Genomic DNA, 15,802 nt, shown 5'->3' with positions numbered 1-15,802 from the left:
TATCATAAAAATGATATCAGTAAAACCTACATTTAACAACAAAGTAAATAATTAATCATTAAAGATAGCGAGTTCCCATTTCTACTTACCACCGACAAAACTTTACAATATTACGTTTTGTTTAGTACAAACTAATATAAGCGGTTCCTGACTTTTGCAACACTTGGAGACAACATTCGAGATTGTGCTCGTTTGTTGTTATAAAAGTAAAATATTTAGCTACTTAACATTAATGTTTTTGTATCAATTTCAATAACGGTTAGGTCAAAAATGCTTTTGGTTAAAGTGCTCTGTATCTCATCCAGCTTCACGACCATTTTGTTAAATAAGGACCATTATTCTCGTTCAACTTCAGAATCATTTTTTCTGATTCGATTTGAATTTGTTTAATTTTGTTCATTGAAGATTGAGTTACACGTTTGCTGAGGAAGAATGCAATCCAATGTAATTTTTCCATCGGTTGGTGATGTGTAACATATTTAGAAGTTTATCTATTTTTTGGGGGGTTATATTCTGCAGCATTTCGTCACCTCGTAAGTGTAGTTAGACGAATGGTTCTTACTTTTATATATATATACTGTACTTTCAGGAAGTTATTGAAACTTTTTTTATCAATGCGTGTTATGGGACTAACTCAGTATATTGCAATAATGTAAAGTTGCGTAGTTTATTTTTTACGGAAATGACGCTTTAATTTTTAAAAGAATACCGATAGAATCCAAGTAAGTAACCGTATGTATATTTTGTATTTTAAGAGAGTAGAGATAGTCAACGCATGAATAGGATTCACGCTTTACATGTCCTCTCATAGTAATAACAAGATCTGGAGTTGACTTCTAACAATTCATTCTAAGATAATCTTGTGTTATTCAAAGATGGGCAATGAAATATTAACTATAGGAATTTGTTAAAAGAAAGAGATAAAATCCTTTATTTAGCTTACTGTACAATGCATTTCATCAACACATGATTTTAAAAAAATCAGCAAAGTCCCTGATTATTGACGAATAAGTAAGGCAGAGTATGACACTTTTATAAAGCTCATGCAAATGGGGAATATACGTTTTCACAGAGGTGGAACGACATCTTCTATAATGATACCAGGCGGAAAGTCCTATAAAGGTTAGAATAGAGATTATCGTTGATATCTTTCTTTTAGCTATAATAATATAGACGGTGATGACACAAAATTCATCTTAATTGATATTGAGGTGGATTATCTAATTGGACGATAAAGAACACGAATCATGGGCAAATGCTAAAGACCTGTCGATTCGAAATGTGGTACTTTGAAATGTCCACCATATCATCAAAATTATTATGTGGAATGTGTCGTATGCTTAAAATAAATGAACAGCCCTGGTAAATAAATGTTTTTTTTTAGGTTATTTATGTCTCTACAAGATATTCAAACACCATATAATTGTTTATTCAGCACATATGAATGTCAAGTATATTTTTTTCTCTTCTCTCTGGACGCATGATCTGTGTTAATTCTTTATTTGTCAGATCAAACAATGTCAACGAGAAAACGTGCTGAAATGCACTAGACTTTTTTATGCATACTTAATGCATATTTATGTGAAAATTTATATGAACTAGAAAAAAAAATGAGCAAAACTACTGACGTTACTACATTTAGCTTTAATTGTTTAGTGATCTGCATCAATCTTTATTGAACTCCTATTTATCATTTCATTCTCTCTTAGCTAAATATGAGATGCATTTCGATATTTTTGTAAACGAAAAAGCAATAAATTGTCAGATCAATATCTTCCTAACTTATAGAGTTACCATATACATATTAACAGAGAGTAATTCATAGAACAGTGTTAAATGAGTGTAAAGAATCCGGTATTAGACTAGCAAATCAAAGTTCAGTACACAACTGTAATTAAAATTTTAACAAATCTTATTAAGTGTCTATGTTTAAAAGAATATATAATATTACTCTCAAACATACATGTAACCCAACATCTCTGGTTTTATGTCACAGGTAGTAAAAGTGAGTAACCGTGATTACAATTTTTATTAAATCCACTTCTAAATTTCGTAAATAGTATAATATTTGTTGAGCATTAAATGAAGAACTTGTTTCAACAATTCCTAGAAAACAGAATATGACTCCAATTTCTTAAATAAAGCTGACCACATGATGAAAGTGTCCTATTTTCTTACAACAAAACCCAATGCATGTTTTACCATTAATTACGGGAAAGCAATACCCAGGATACCTCGAGGTTTGGCCAGGGACAACCAATCTCCATAGCCCTTATGCTGTAATGTCACAACTGGTTTATTTTACAACAAGATTGTGTTAATTTATACACTTTACTTTAAAATTACAATGAAACTATGTACAGACAATTTTGATATTTATTGAAAATATAGAAAAGATTTAGTAATTAAGTCACAGTTTAGAGCTTTAATTTTTTTCTTGACACAGCCGATATTAATGAACAATGGTGTGCTTTTGATTAAAACACGTCACCATTTATTATGTCCTTTTTCATAAACGTAGTGAATTAGGTTTTTTTTAAATTTTCTAAGTTCTTGTTGATTGACTCAATACTTTAATACTGTTTTAAGTATTTGGTTTATGTTCTATTTTCCTAATATTGCTGAGTCTTGAATCACTTTTCCTTTTATACATTCGTCTTTGTTGCAAAAATTATCACCACAACAATAGTAGCAAAGGTCAAGGGCATCAAAACCACCGATCTGTTTCCTTGTTTTAGGATGACCCGCGTAGTTCGAATACTTTGCAACTGCTTCACATTTCTGAAAATAAAGTACAAAAGATGATAAAAAGGCATGTTGAGTTTCAGACATCTTACATATGTTTTACTTCTTAATATGTGTTCTCTGCCACAATTAGTATAGTAAAAAAGAATTTTGTTTGAATGTTTTTACTACAACATGTACTTAGCAACAGTTTATATGTATCATGTTTGTCATCTATAAAAACACAAAACCAAACATTACAAAAAAAAAACACAATTTAAAAGAAAAAAAAACAAGACTTCACAAAACAAACAAACTAACACACAAACAAACAAACAAAGATGTTAACCATCGTCTGATAGTATAATTAAAATCTATTTAAAAAAGGAATTGTTTAAATGTTCAACCATTCGAGGTGGTAAAATTTAAATGTTTTACACAAAGATATTATGAATCTGTTTTCATATCGATACATGTATATAGTAAAAATGAAAATAAATTGATAATATGTACCCTTTTGTCTTCACATCCTACAGTCCACCTTTCTTCAAATATGTCTGTAATGAAATGTCTAGCAAAGCATTGCTGAAAGTTATAAAGAAAATATCAGTCACTATATGTTATATACAATCACTTCTCGTTTAACTGAATAAAAATTGTATAATAATTCTAGCTGCACCATCACTTCTTATTAATAAAGCACCTTTTGTTATTATTACCAACAGTAATATAGTTCAATCAATGCTTTAAATTAATTATGACTATTTTTGATCACTTTTATAAAAAAATCGTTAAATGTGAATGTTATGAGAATATTATTGTTCGAGATGTATCAATCTTAGTGATTTACGTTTGGCAAAACATGAAATTGGTTCCAAAGAAAAGAAATGTTTACTTTTATCATTCCACACGTAAAATGGAGTCCACAAATCAACAAACTTACGAATTTATGAACGAATGTTTTCCCTAAGACACAAAAAAATAGTATCCACGAATAAATTAAAGTACTTTTATAGTATCTACCTTGTCGATATCACATACACTGATTATATCACACTGATCAGGTCCAGTCACATCCAGACAGCTGTAACATAAGGTCCGGTTCAGAGTGCCTGAAAATAGTGTTTGTTAAGATCTAACCAAAACGTTAAACTGATCAAAGAAAATCGTCTTTTTTTCGTCACTTTTTGTTCTAGTACGTGTCATCCTCCTAGTGTAGCTAATTACCTCTGCTATACACGATGTTAATAAATTCACAAGACACGAAGGCTACTCATTACTTTGCATAGCTACATATTTTTATTAAGAGTCTTAGTCTGTAACTGAGAGTGACAGAGAACTAAACATTTTGTAATACAGAATTGACCTTTGCACAAACCATACGATCAGGGAATACACTGTACAAGACAATGTCGCTCACGGTACGTGCTTTTGTTTTTGAACGTCCCAGTTTCTCAGTACATTTATCTATACTCAATATTTTTTTTTGACATGTTACACAACGAAAGAAATTTCACCACATGTAATTGTTTTTTACTTTCAAGATTTTATTTAAACTGTTTCATCTGTGGTTTTCTCATTCTCATAGTAAGTGGATAATTCACAAGCATACTGAAGTTTCCTTTAGTTATGTAATGCACAAGAGACACATGACGTATTGGTACTCACTATAAAACGTTGCCACGAACAAGAATTTTCAGAGGAACTTCATGTATAACAAAAAATCTTTATAGTAGGTTGGTTAGTTGATGTTAGAATTTGATGTATAATCTCATATTAGGGAATGACTTAAGGCGGAAGACCTAGAGTAAGGGACATAACTCTTTAAATCAGTGATATGTTTGTATCACATTCAATTTTACCAAACCTTTCTAGCTATCCTTTGAAGCAAATGATAGCAGTCCAAATAACTTTAATGCATACACGAGATCGATGTAAAACGGTATATACAAACGTTCCAATTATTTGTAAGACTTGTGTCCCTTACCATAGGTCTACCTCCTTTTTTAAAAGAAGGCTGTCCATGTAGAAAAACCAGGCAGTTTCTTTGATATTGCCACATGATAATACATTTTTTTTAATTTAATCAACTATTGATGGCTGAGAAAATGATTTTAAACTCTTACAAAGCAACCAAATTTTGCACAAAATGAAGAATTATCTCCCTTTCTCAGTGAATTTCAATGCTGTGTATGTAATTTATTTCTTTTCATAACCATTGCAGTTAATCAAAAACCAACTTTCAACATTGAGAAGGGATGAATTTGTAGTATGAAAGGGTAAAAAAAATGAAAACAAAACTTGTCATGTGCCACCCACTGACTTGTTTATAATGGACATCCTCTTAAAGCTATAATTCATCGCATATTAAAGATATACAACCTTATTTTACGCCTACCTTGGTCAGAGCAACCGTTTCTGTTGCAATGTTGTGATTTACAACAATCCTGACAGATGTAGAGGTTCTCATCCTGACGTTTGTCAGTGTAACTGTCATCCCGTTTTCCATACTTTTTAATAGCATCGCAAACCTTTATAAAAAACTTAATATCAATAATTTGAAAATTGTGTTGGGATAAAGATCATTAAATACCGTCGAAAAACAAAATAGCACGAAATTTTCATTTTTTCTAAATTTTGATATATTTTGACAATTTTTGATAGTTCTACCTTTTTAATGAAAAACAGCTACCTATAATAATTATAATAACTGTATAAACAATTTGTCTTTCGAAAACTACTTCCTCCGGTGGATTTTCAAATTTGTTCTAACAAAATTTTACTTCAAATTCATGATTAGAATTTGTGTTTTATTTTGAATCAGCCGAGATTACAAAATACTGAAACCATTTTTGTACAATAACTCACCCTATTAGCACGACATCCAAGATCGTAAAAGGCATGCCCTTCGGGTGTTATGTAGAAATCAGTGCTGCAAGTCTAAATGAAAAAAAATAAAATAAAATAAAATAAACAAATGTTTGATTTAAATGTCAGTCTCTGTAAGAACCGGACATGCAGTGGGTGAAAGATGCATATGGAATAGAAAAAAACATTTTGAAAGTTTTGACAATTTTCACCATCAGAATCATAGAAAAAATACAAGATTTTCCATATAATTTTTTTTAAGTTATAATTTCATTTAAATGTACTAAAGATGAACATTTCAAGGGCAGAACCTCCTTTTTCTAACATTCTGTTGAAACGTTTCTGAGCTAACACAAGTGATGCAGAGATCATAATGGTCTTTTCAGAAAGAGAAAGCATCCACGAGTGAAATTGTATTCTCAAATCGGTCTGGTTTTAACATGCAAGTTTCTAACTTTTTCCCATTTTACCTGATTGCAACAAAAACTTACATATTATAAAGAAATTCAGTTCTAATTTTATTTAAATAAATACTTTTACATTTATCGTAAGTAATCATTACACCGTTGTACTTTTTCGTGTTAGACGGTACAGCGAAAGTAGGTAGACTCCTCTCATATAATGCGTTATCATTGTACACTATATACATATTCCATATATTAGGACCGTTACACGAATAAATTTTTTGTTTCTGTCTTTACGTGAAACGTTTGTTTCTGTGCGTGGAAAAAAATGACAGTTGAGTAAGACGAAAACAGACACTTTTGAACTTACAAACAAGTTTGGAACAAGTAGCACATGGCACTATGAATTTGATAATGTATATCACATTTCATTTCAGTTAAAACGTAACCTGACTATTATCTATAAGTTACAATTGTAATTAGGATTCTGAGAAGCTGACCTAATTTTAAATTCACATTCCGTACTTATATTTTTTTTATCTCTATTTTACTGATATTTACGTCTAAGTGTAGAATAACTTAATGGTGCACCATATTCTCTTTAAGAATGGGCAATGATAAAAATTTTGTCTATTGAAAAATAACATAAATTTACCATGTGCATATTGTGTATTGCGCGAAGTAGCTCTGAATTTAACTGAATAGGGACGTGTCAATATTTTTTTATCCATTGAGATATTACAAAATTATTTTAACCAATCAGATTACAGTATTTATCTCAAACTAAATATTACACTTTATAACAATACATGGAGTAGCTAAAAAACATTGTACCTCATGTTCAGCACACTGAATAGTTTCCTTGCAGTCATGAGGCCTGGCTATTCTTTTGCATCCCATACATTCTACGGGCTCTGTAAAAGATGTTAAAGACGGAAAAACAATGAAAAATATCAATAAATAATAGCAAAAATGATTCAAAACTTTTTATTACTATAAATTAAAAACAAACAATTATACAAATAAAAGAAAAACTAACAACTGTACTAATTTAGGTAAATGTACAACACACTGTTATATTGTACTTCCAAGTGAAAGATGCATTCTGGATTTCCAGAAGAGATCAAATCAGTCGAATTTAAAATTTGAACATGACATCGCTGAAATCAATCGGTACATCCTCGGCCGATCCCGGCAATGTTCGGAATCAACGAGATAGGCCGAGAAGTTGCAATTGCACTGAAAAATTACAACTTACTGGATGTCGTCATAGGAACGGTTGTTGTTGCAGCTGCAAAAATAAAATGACTATCAAGATTACTGTATTTCAATAATATGATAGAAAAAGAAATAACATTAATATACAAAAAATTCCTTCCAAATCAATTAACATCATTCAAAGAGGATGCATTTTAAACGACAGTGTCTTATTCAAAATGTTTGTTGACATATACTTGAACATATTCATATTACATCATTGCAATATTGCAATAACAGATTTTGATAGTTAGTTACTGGTTGTCGGAGGCGGCGTTATTGTAGTTGTTGTGGTCGGTAGAGGCATTGTAGTTGTTGTGGTCGGTAGAGGCATTGATGCAGTTGTTGTGGTTTTTGTTGTTGGAGGTGGCGTTGGTGTTGTTGCCTTTGTTGAAGCTGTTAAATGGAATGAATCATGTTTTAGCAAAAACGAATTTCCAGGAAATCCCTCCCTTATATTAAGGCCTTTGATTGTGAGAACATTAGAACAGAGTTTGTGACGCCCGTATGGCATCGACATCTATGGCTAAACACACGTCATAATTACGTCACGTTTGTAAATCAGTTTAAGTTCATACTATCTAACTATTCATAATATATGTCTACCTTGGTACAATGTAGTCGTGGTCTGTTGTAAAATAAATCTTATTTCTAATGTTTTGAGTAAACCCGGTGTTATAGGTTAACACTGTAATTGTACGAAGAGCTCCTTGTTATGGAAAGTGTTTATTTGAAATGTAGTGAAGTTATTTAATTAATGCGAATGTCCTATTGGCGAGCTTTTCTTATTTATGCATAAATATGCTGATTTAGCGATACATATGCATGCAGCTAGGAATATGATTGAGGTACAGAAGCTTTTAAATGGTGTAAAAGAGCAAAGAACAATTACACGTGTCTGTAAGATTGCACAATACCTAAATAATTGCAGGTTTCTGTAGCCAAATAATTGTAAGGAAATAATGAGAATACTTACGTAAAGTTTTAAAATTTTCTAAAATAAAAAAAAAATAAACTTGTTTATACAGGAATGCAATACAGGATAACAAGCACTATACTTATAGGCAAACTTAATTGTAAGTTGTTTAAAACTAATTTTACTTAGTTAATTAAACTAGAGTAAGCTAGTTCTGGTTTTTATCCTTCCCGCCCAAGTGGAATACATAGTGATAGGAGTGTCCGTCTTTCATCATATCTTGTGTCCGTCTGTACTTCCTTCTTCTCTGCCGTTACGCAGAAGAAACCCGTCTTGAATCCGTTACTCTGCCTACGCCACTGAATGGAGTTCTAATGAAACTGAACAGATTTTTTTACATGTACATATTCACATTATGCACTATCTAATTCATATTTGCATCCAAGTCAATTTGGAGATCAAAAGGTGCATGCTATTAAATGTTGGAGTGGGGGATTCAGGTTGTGAGCATTGCTCAAGGTTAATCTAGTTTAATTTGTTCTTTTAACATGTATTATACTATACAGACAGGAAAAGCATTCCTACCCATATAAGTTCGTCTCTGTCAAAGATTCAGGTAAAATGTGTATAAAATGTGGTTCATGAAGAAAAAAGACTTTATTGCATTATGCAAGTATTTACACCTCATAACATGCAGAAAAAAATTATCAAAGTGTTTGTAAAGTTTTTCTTTTTAAGACATTGATATGTCAAATTTAGTTGAAATGCACTATGGAACAAACGGCGGGGAAAATCTTCCCACACTTTTCCCCTATTTTGGCAGTCTATTAAATATACTTTCTAGTTTTTCATACAGGGTACCCAGTTTCATTCTCTTTACACTGGATCAAGAGCTTTCTGATGGTTAAACATATATGGGTTTTATTCATATCTTGATCATCATCGTCATACATGTAGAAACCCCGGCACAATCAAATTTACCCGAGAGCTTGCTCGAATGTATCAATGCAGTTAGAATTTATCTTTGTTGTGAAAGACAAGGCACTTCAATCTTTTAATTAATATATGAGGAACTAAGATTCTTCAACAATATCAAGTGACATGCATTATTCATTTTATGCTTATAGTGATTTGTGTTGAGCTGTCTATGACTAACAGGCAATCAGGCGTTTATAGGTGACTGATGTTCAGACTATGTCACATATGCAGACAACCCAGTATTTTTACCATGCATATGATAACATTACTCACCACATCTTATATGTCTTAAGGGAAGGTGAAGGTCAAGATGGTCTTTAACTGTGTATACGTGTTTGTTATCTGTAGCAATAACGTCCAATTCTTGTACAGAAATTTGACTCCCAACTCCAATAGAAAACACCTCAATATTTGTTTTGTGTATCATATCGGTCTCGATTTTCGGAGCAAACGTTATAGGATGTGCTCTTCCGTCAGTGATGACTACAAGGAAATTCGGAACATGTGGTCGGTTTCCGCTTCCTGTCTTAAAACTTTGTTCTCTAACAAACTTAAGTCCTATCGACGTGTGCGTTCCACTTGTAGGAGGATATGGGATTCTGTCAATTGCCGCATTAAAAGACTGGTGATCTTGGAATCGATTCATGTCAAACTCTTTCGTGACGTCACCAGAAAATGTGACAATACCGATTTGGACATTAGAATGGCCCAAAGTGTAATGACGGGCAAATTCTTTGATGAAATTGAGTCCAACTTGAAAATTGGCTCGACCAACACTGCCACTTCTATCGACAAGGAAGACAATATCAGCTGGGTCGTTAACGCAACCTGAAACTAACAGGAGATGTTAAATAGTAGACAGAATTTATGGGAAATTAGGCGGTAGATTCGAATACTGGCTTAAGATTGTTTTAGTATTAGATTAGTTTATATAATATAATATAGATTGTTCATACATAATCAACCAATACAAATCGTCTAAGCTCATTGTTAAACCATTAAAATCATAATCATATAAAATTATCTATTTTAGTGAAATTTATCAAACATAGCTCTTTACAACTCATTTCTAGTAAATGTAACAATGACAATTCAAACCTGTTTTTGGGGTATTTGTTACTGTCCAGATCTGGGGGTTGGAAACTAAATTAGTTTGAAGTACAGGTTTTCTGGTAGAGACTGTTTGCCTATTCTTTGCCGGAATCTGGAGTGTTGAAGTAGTAAACCTAGTAGCAGCATGACTTAATAGGATTTTACCTGTGGTATTTTGACTGTTGGGTAATGACGAATTTGTACTTCCTGGACTGAACGTCTCCACAGTTGTTATCACCAATGACAGTTGAGTCAGACTCCCATATTCAAAGAAGGTAAACAAGTTATACAAGGAATGAGAATCCTTTTTTTTTTAATAAACTTAATCTCTAAGCTTTGGTCTATTCTGACTATATCTGTACATGGATGGGATGTGCAAAACAAAATGTGATAAACTCCTCTTTTCATTGAACAATATAAGAAAATTAGCTTCATCAAGCCATGCAGAAAAAACAATAACAAGCTTTCTTGTTTATCTTTGATTGAATAAGTAGAGTATAAAGGCGAACTTTTACATACTTAAAGTATTGTATAATAAGTAAAAAAAAACAAAAAAAAATAAATATAACCAACAAACATGAAAATACAGCTAAATTAACCGAAACGAAACAAGAAGAACAAAACACTCAAAACAAACAAACAAATTAATCAAACAACAACCAAAAACAAAACAACATAACGATAGAGAACAGACCTTCACTTTACCGGAAGTCATTTCCGGGTTATAGTGATTCGTTTGATAATAAGATTATTTTCTTTCAATCAATATCGTTCACTATCGGAACTGAGAGGACAAACATTTCGGAACGTACTGCATCTGTTTTTAATCTCACAACAATGATTAAAAGCCAGTTTGTGTGAAACATTTACAAAAAAATCTCACCTACATGCAAACAAAGGTCCACATTGTTCCAAACATAACTACAGACTGTAAAGCATCGATAAGACCAAGGTTGTGATATGATATTCTCTTTGGAAAGAAAAGGTATCTAAGTACAAAAATGCAATAACCAGGTTTATGAAAGTTTCTTCATTTTGATCTAATATTTTTGTGTTGTCGTATTTAAATTTATCATATATATATCCCGCGAATCACCCTGAAACAAAGTAAAAGCATAAGGATATATACTTTTTATTTTCTGTTTAGACAATTCGAAAAAAAAGTCAAACCGTTTTTTTTTACATTAAATTTAGTCCAAATATAAGGAACAGCAATTTGTATCGATGCTATAAGTTTTGTGCGTGTTTTATTGCATGATAGATCTTGTGTATAGAAAGACCAATGACCTTCACAAATCCACACAGTGTCAACACTCTGATAAGAATTCCCACCTGAATTTATGACATTTGGAAGAGTAATCAAGGGGACTAAGATTCTTGCGGAAATAAAAAAAAGATGTAATCCAGAGACAAAGATCACATATGGAAAACAAACACACACAACAAAGAACATAAAGTAACCAAAATAATACATAGTTTATTACAAAGAAACAAAATTTAATATTCAGTTAACTCGGACTCCACTAAAAACTGGAACTTTAAACAAAGGAATACATTTGTTGTTACTGTAAAAACCTACCGAAATTGAAAAAAAAGAAATAATTAAAGAAACGAAGAAAAACAAGGAAACACAAACATAAAACAGCAAATGCAAAACACAAAACGAATTAAAAACTTGACACCCATAAATATTATTATTCTAGATTAAAACAATCAAGAAAGAAAGAAAGAAAACAAATCAAAGAAAACAAAACAAAACAAATCAAATCAAATCAAATCAAACAAAACAAAACAAATCAAAGAAAAGAAAACAAATCATGTAGACAATTAATAAAATTGATCAGCTAAGCCTTTAGTTGGAATTGGTCACAGAGTTGTTTGAACTGAGTTCTAGACAAGGCTAGATTCTTTATGTAATGAGGTTATCATGATTCAGTAGAACTATGTCACTTGTTGTTATCTTTATAGTTTATTATGGAGAAGAATGAAATATTTCAAATAGTATAAACCGTGATTCTGTGATACTCATTGATGCGTGTTAAAATGCCAAAATAAAACATTTCTAACTATGTACTTGTTATATTCAGACGATTTATAAAAATATATAAATCGTTTATCGTGCGTTTACATATCGTTTAAACGCACGATAGACGCACGACAGAAGCGTTGGTTTAAATGCACGCTAGGAGCGTTCGTTTTTAACGCACAATACGAGCGTTAGTTTATTTTTGTACTTTGATTATTTCCTTGATTTAACTGTTATTTTTATATTTTTTGCTATTATTAATTTATATAATTTCATTAATTTTATTCTCTATTTTTCTGTCTTCATTATATGTCAATATTATTATATTTTTGTCGTTCGTCTATCGTGCGTTTAAACGCACGCTAGGAGCGTTCGTTTATCGTGCGTTTAAACGCACGCTGGGACCGTTCGTTTAGCGTTCGTTTATCGTGCGTTTAAACGCACGCTGGGACCGTTCGTTTATCGTGCGTTTAAAGGCACGAAAACAGCGTCCACTTAAACGCATGATAGGAGCGTTCGTTTAAACGCTCGATAGAAGCGTTCGTTTATCGTGCGTTTGGTGAGCGTTTACGTGCGTTTGGGCATCGTCCGTGCGGGAAACCTAAACGTCTCAAGGAGTGTAAGATTTAACAAGATTACGGTGAGGATAGTGAAGATAATCCTTACGGATGAGTTTATTGTTTTTTTTTCTAAGAATTGTGTTCAAACCTTCGAATTTAATTCATTACATTACCATAAAAACGAGGATATGCAATATTATTTTTCCAAAAATTCAATTAGAACCAAAACCCTGCCTCTATATGAAAATTAAAAGAGAATGAAAGGCAATATCCTCTTATATCCAAAATGTACAGTGCTCGTGTCTCGTGAAAATGTATATTATCCTGGGGGTTAGATATGTTTAAAAGAACGATCAATATAAATTTAATTCAGACACTGCATAACTAACTAAACGAACGATACTTCTTTTCTGTGTTTTACCAACTGATAGTACTTTCTGTATTTAGATCTGTATTTTTTACTAAACCATATACTCATCGCCTACATAAATCAACTAAATAATGAACGATAACGCTTGTGAAGTGTCGATTTCATGCCAAATTTGTGTATTTTTTATTTCAAAGGTGCAAAAACAACGGAATAACTAAGACTTGTGGAATGGGATGCCTCTGGCGTGTTACATGCTGGGGTTGTAAGGCTATAATACAGAAAACCTGAACGCAAACAATAGTGGTGCATCGAGTTGAGACGATGCCACGTTCCTCGCACGTTAAAAAACCCTGCTGTGGTATTCGATAGGAGTAGGAACCTTTGCGCTTCGCCACAGGAGACTGAATTGCTCGACCCTACCCATCCCTCCACTTTTTCTAGTGGCAATCAAAATTTGTCGACCCTATTATCCTCGTGACCCATCCCAATTTTTATTTCATCATCATCATCATCATCATTCATTTCATAATTATCGTCTGAATATAGCTGAAATATTGCTGCTCGGGCGTGAAACCCCAACAATCAGTCAATCAATCAACTAAAACTCACAGGTGTAATAAACTGGTAACAATCAGTGAAATTCCGAATTTTTTACTGAAACATTTTTGGGACACGTCAAACATCAATGTAATCCAAAACATATAAAATATTAAACTTTAAATTTATTCTAGCACGAAGATCTAACATCCATAGATATTCAAATATATCTATATATCTTATAAAAAATAAGCTTGATCTTAAATGGTTTTAATTTCCATTGTAAGAGTAATCAAGGGAACCAAGGCTATAGCGGTAATCAAAAGAATGTAATCCAGGGACAAAGACCAGACATGGAAAACAGACATACACAACAAAGAACATAAAGTAACTAAAATCAAAGATACAGTAACAAAAGCAAATAAGCAACTCGGACTCCACTAAAAACTGGGAACATGGACTAGGTGCACCGATGGTGTAGGCGTCCTCTGCTTTTATAGAAACACCCGCCGAGTTGTTCATAAAAAGTCAAGTCCGGGGTAGACAAACGAGGAAAGAAAAACTATGACCCGTTGAATAAACCAGTTTTCATGGTGCTGATGGATACACCATAACGATCCACGAGTTCATGATGACGACCATAAAACTTTTGTAGTGATGACTTCAATCTTGTAGCGACATAACCCTGTTCCAGAAGCCTATTCGTTAGATACAAAAAGTCTGCGTAGTTTCGGCAAGCTCTGGCATAACGTATGAGTTGTGATATGAACACTACATACGCAGGTGCTGAATGGGTATTGCCACAGATGAAAGGAAAGTTGACAATTTTGAATGAAAAGTCATTGCGTTTGTCGTAAAGTTTGGTCAATAGTTTTCTTTTACCATCGATTTGTTAGTGTAGGTCAAGATATGAGGCTGACTTCACAGTGTCTGCAGTATCCTTTATCTCAAATTATTTGGGGTAGATGCGATGTATCAAATCCCCGAAATTAGGATTGTTTAAAGATGATACGTCATCTATATAGCGGAAACTGAGATAAAGGATTTGCTAAACGATATTCTTTCTTTCGGATCAGATCAGCTATAACGTCAGCCTCATAAGAGTGAAAAAAAGGGTCAGTAAGTAAAGGAGCATAATTTGTTCCCATTGGCATGTCGACCGTTTGTTGAAAAACACGTCCACCACACTGGACAAATATGTTGTCGATTAAAAATTCCAGCATTTTGTTAAAATCTTCCTCTGTATATCTGGAAGATGATTTGGAATTTTTTCTTACAAAGTATGAGGAATCTCTACCAGTAACTATATATTTGTATCTAGGTGTACCATCTTTTTGAAAACATTTCCAAAAAATATTTACATATTATATTGCGTCATAAAATTGTGCAAGGATTATTGCCCTTAGACTGGTTCTTAGATAAAATATCAAATTACATTTCAGATTGTTTTTTTAAAATTAAAAATGCGTCCCGATAGTTCGTGAAAGCGAGTTGACTGTAATTGAACGTCTATTTATGACTGAAATATAAAAAAACCCCAACAAATTCAATCGTTGGAAAACCATTTGATACAACAGGGGGGATGGCAACTTTTGTGGAGTCAGAATATTTATTTTTTAAAATCTAGCCGGTAAGAAAATTTATTTTCAACCACATTGGGACAAATTATTTAGTTCCATCATACTGCATGAAGTATTTGGACTGAAGTGAAATAAAAAAAATCATTGTCTAGGAGAATTTTTATTTGGAAAAACTAAATATTAAAACGGTCACCCCAAGCACTCATAATATCAAATTCTTGTCCCCTATTCATAATTTACACGAAACTAAGTGCTGAAATATTGCTACTTGAGCATTAACCCCCAACAATCAATCAATCATTTTTTTTCAGACCGTAATTACTATAATTGTGAACATTAACACCTCAATAAAATATTTCAAATTGATAACCGGAGAACTTCGTAAGTATCTGAATCTTTGCAACCGAACACATATCCAACTGAAGCATACTCTGGATTCAGTTTACTACACATGTCTCTCTCGAGAAAAAAAACGACAATTAGTCAATTA

General features: G+C 32.4%; 1 protein-coding gene across 5 annotated transcripts; it reads right to left on the bottom strand.

Annotated features, from left to right (window-relative positions):
* Window positions 1-2,362: 2,362 nt before the first annotated feature.
* LOC148613873 (uncharacterized) lies at window positions 2,363-11,231 on the bottom strand. 5 transcript variants are annotated; one of them, XM_088587519.1, is made up of 12 exons: window positions 11,127-11,231; window positions 10,246-10,496; window positions 9,421-9,981; window positions 8,230-8,247; window positions 7,512-7,649; window positions 7,255-7,287; window positions 6,831-6,910; window positions 5,593-5,664; window positions 5,123-5,255; window positions 3,748-3,836; window positions 3,238-3,309; window positions 2,363-2,781 (listed from the first exon to the last, which is right to left on the bottom strand). In XM_088587519.1, the coding sequence occupies exons 1-12, from the start codon at window positions 11,156-11,158 to the stop codon at window positions 2,605-2,607; spliced, it is 1,656 nt and encodes a 551-aa protein (XP_088443645.1). In that variant the 5' UTR covers window positions 11,159-11,231; the 3' UTR covers window positions 2,363-2,604. The 5 variants fall into 5 exon arrangements, with proteins under 5 accessions (XP_088443645.1, XP_088443646.1, XP_088443647.1 ...); XM_088587520.1 differs by having other exon boundaries at window positions 9,421-9,975; XM_088587521.1 differs by having other exon boundaries at window positions 10,405-10,496.
* Window positions 11,232-15,802: the final 4,571 nt, after the last annotated feature.

The sequence above is a fragment of the Perna viridis genome, chromosome 6 (genome assembly GCF_037379345.1).
Source record: "Perna viridis isolate PV_CMFRI_1.1 ecotype Kerala chromosome 6, ASM3737934v1, whole genome shotgun sequence".
NCBI classification, from domain to species: Eukaryota; Metazoa; Mollusca; class Bivalvia; order Mytilida; family Mytilidae; genus Perna; species Perna viridis.
This window is presented reverse-complemented; position numbering and strand designations above follow the sequence as displayed.

What these genes read in the sequence shown, in the direction of transcription:
- LOC148613873 (XM_088587519.1), bottom strand. Translation starts at nt 11,158, where the DNA reads ATGTTTGGAACAATGTGGACCTTTGTTTGCAT. An exon ending in AACGCCGCCTCCGACAACCA is followed by an intron (nt 7,288 to 7,511) that starts GTAACTAACTAT and finishes TTATTTTTGCAG; the next exon opens with CTGCAACAACAACCGTTCCT. An exon ending in AAACGGTTGCTCTGACCAAG is followed by an intron (nt 3,837 to 5,122) that starts GTAGGCGTAAAA and finishes CACTATTTTCAG; the next exon opens with GCACTCTGAACCGGACCTTA.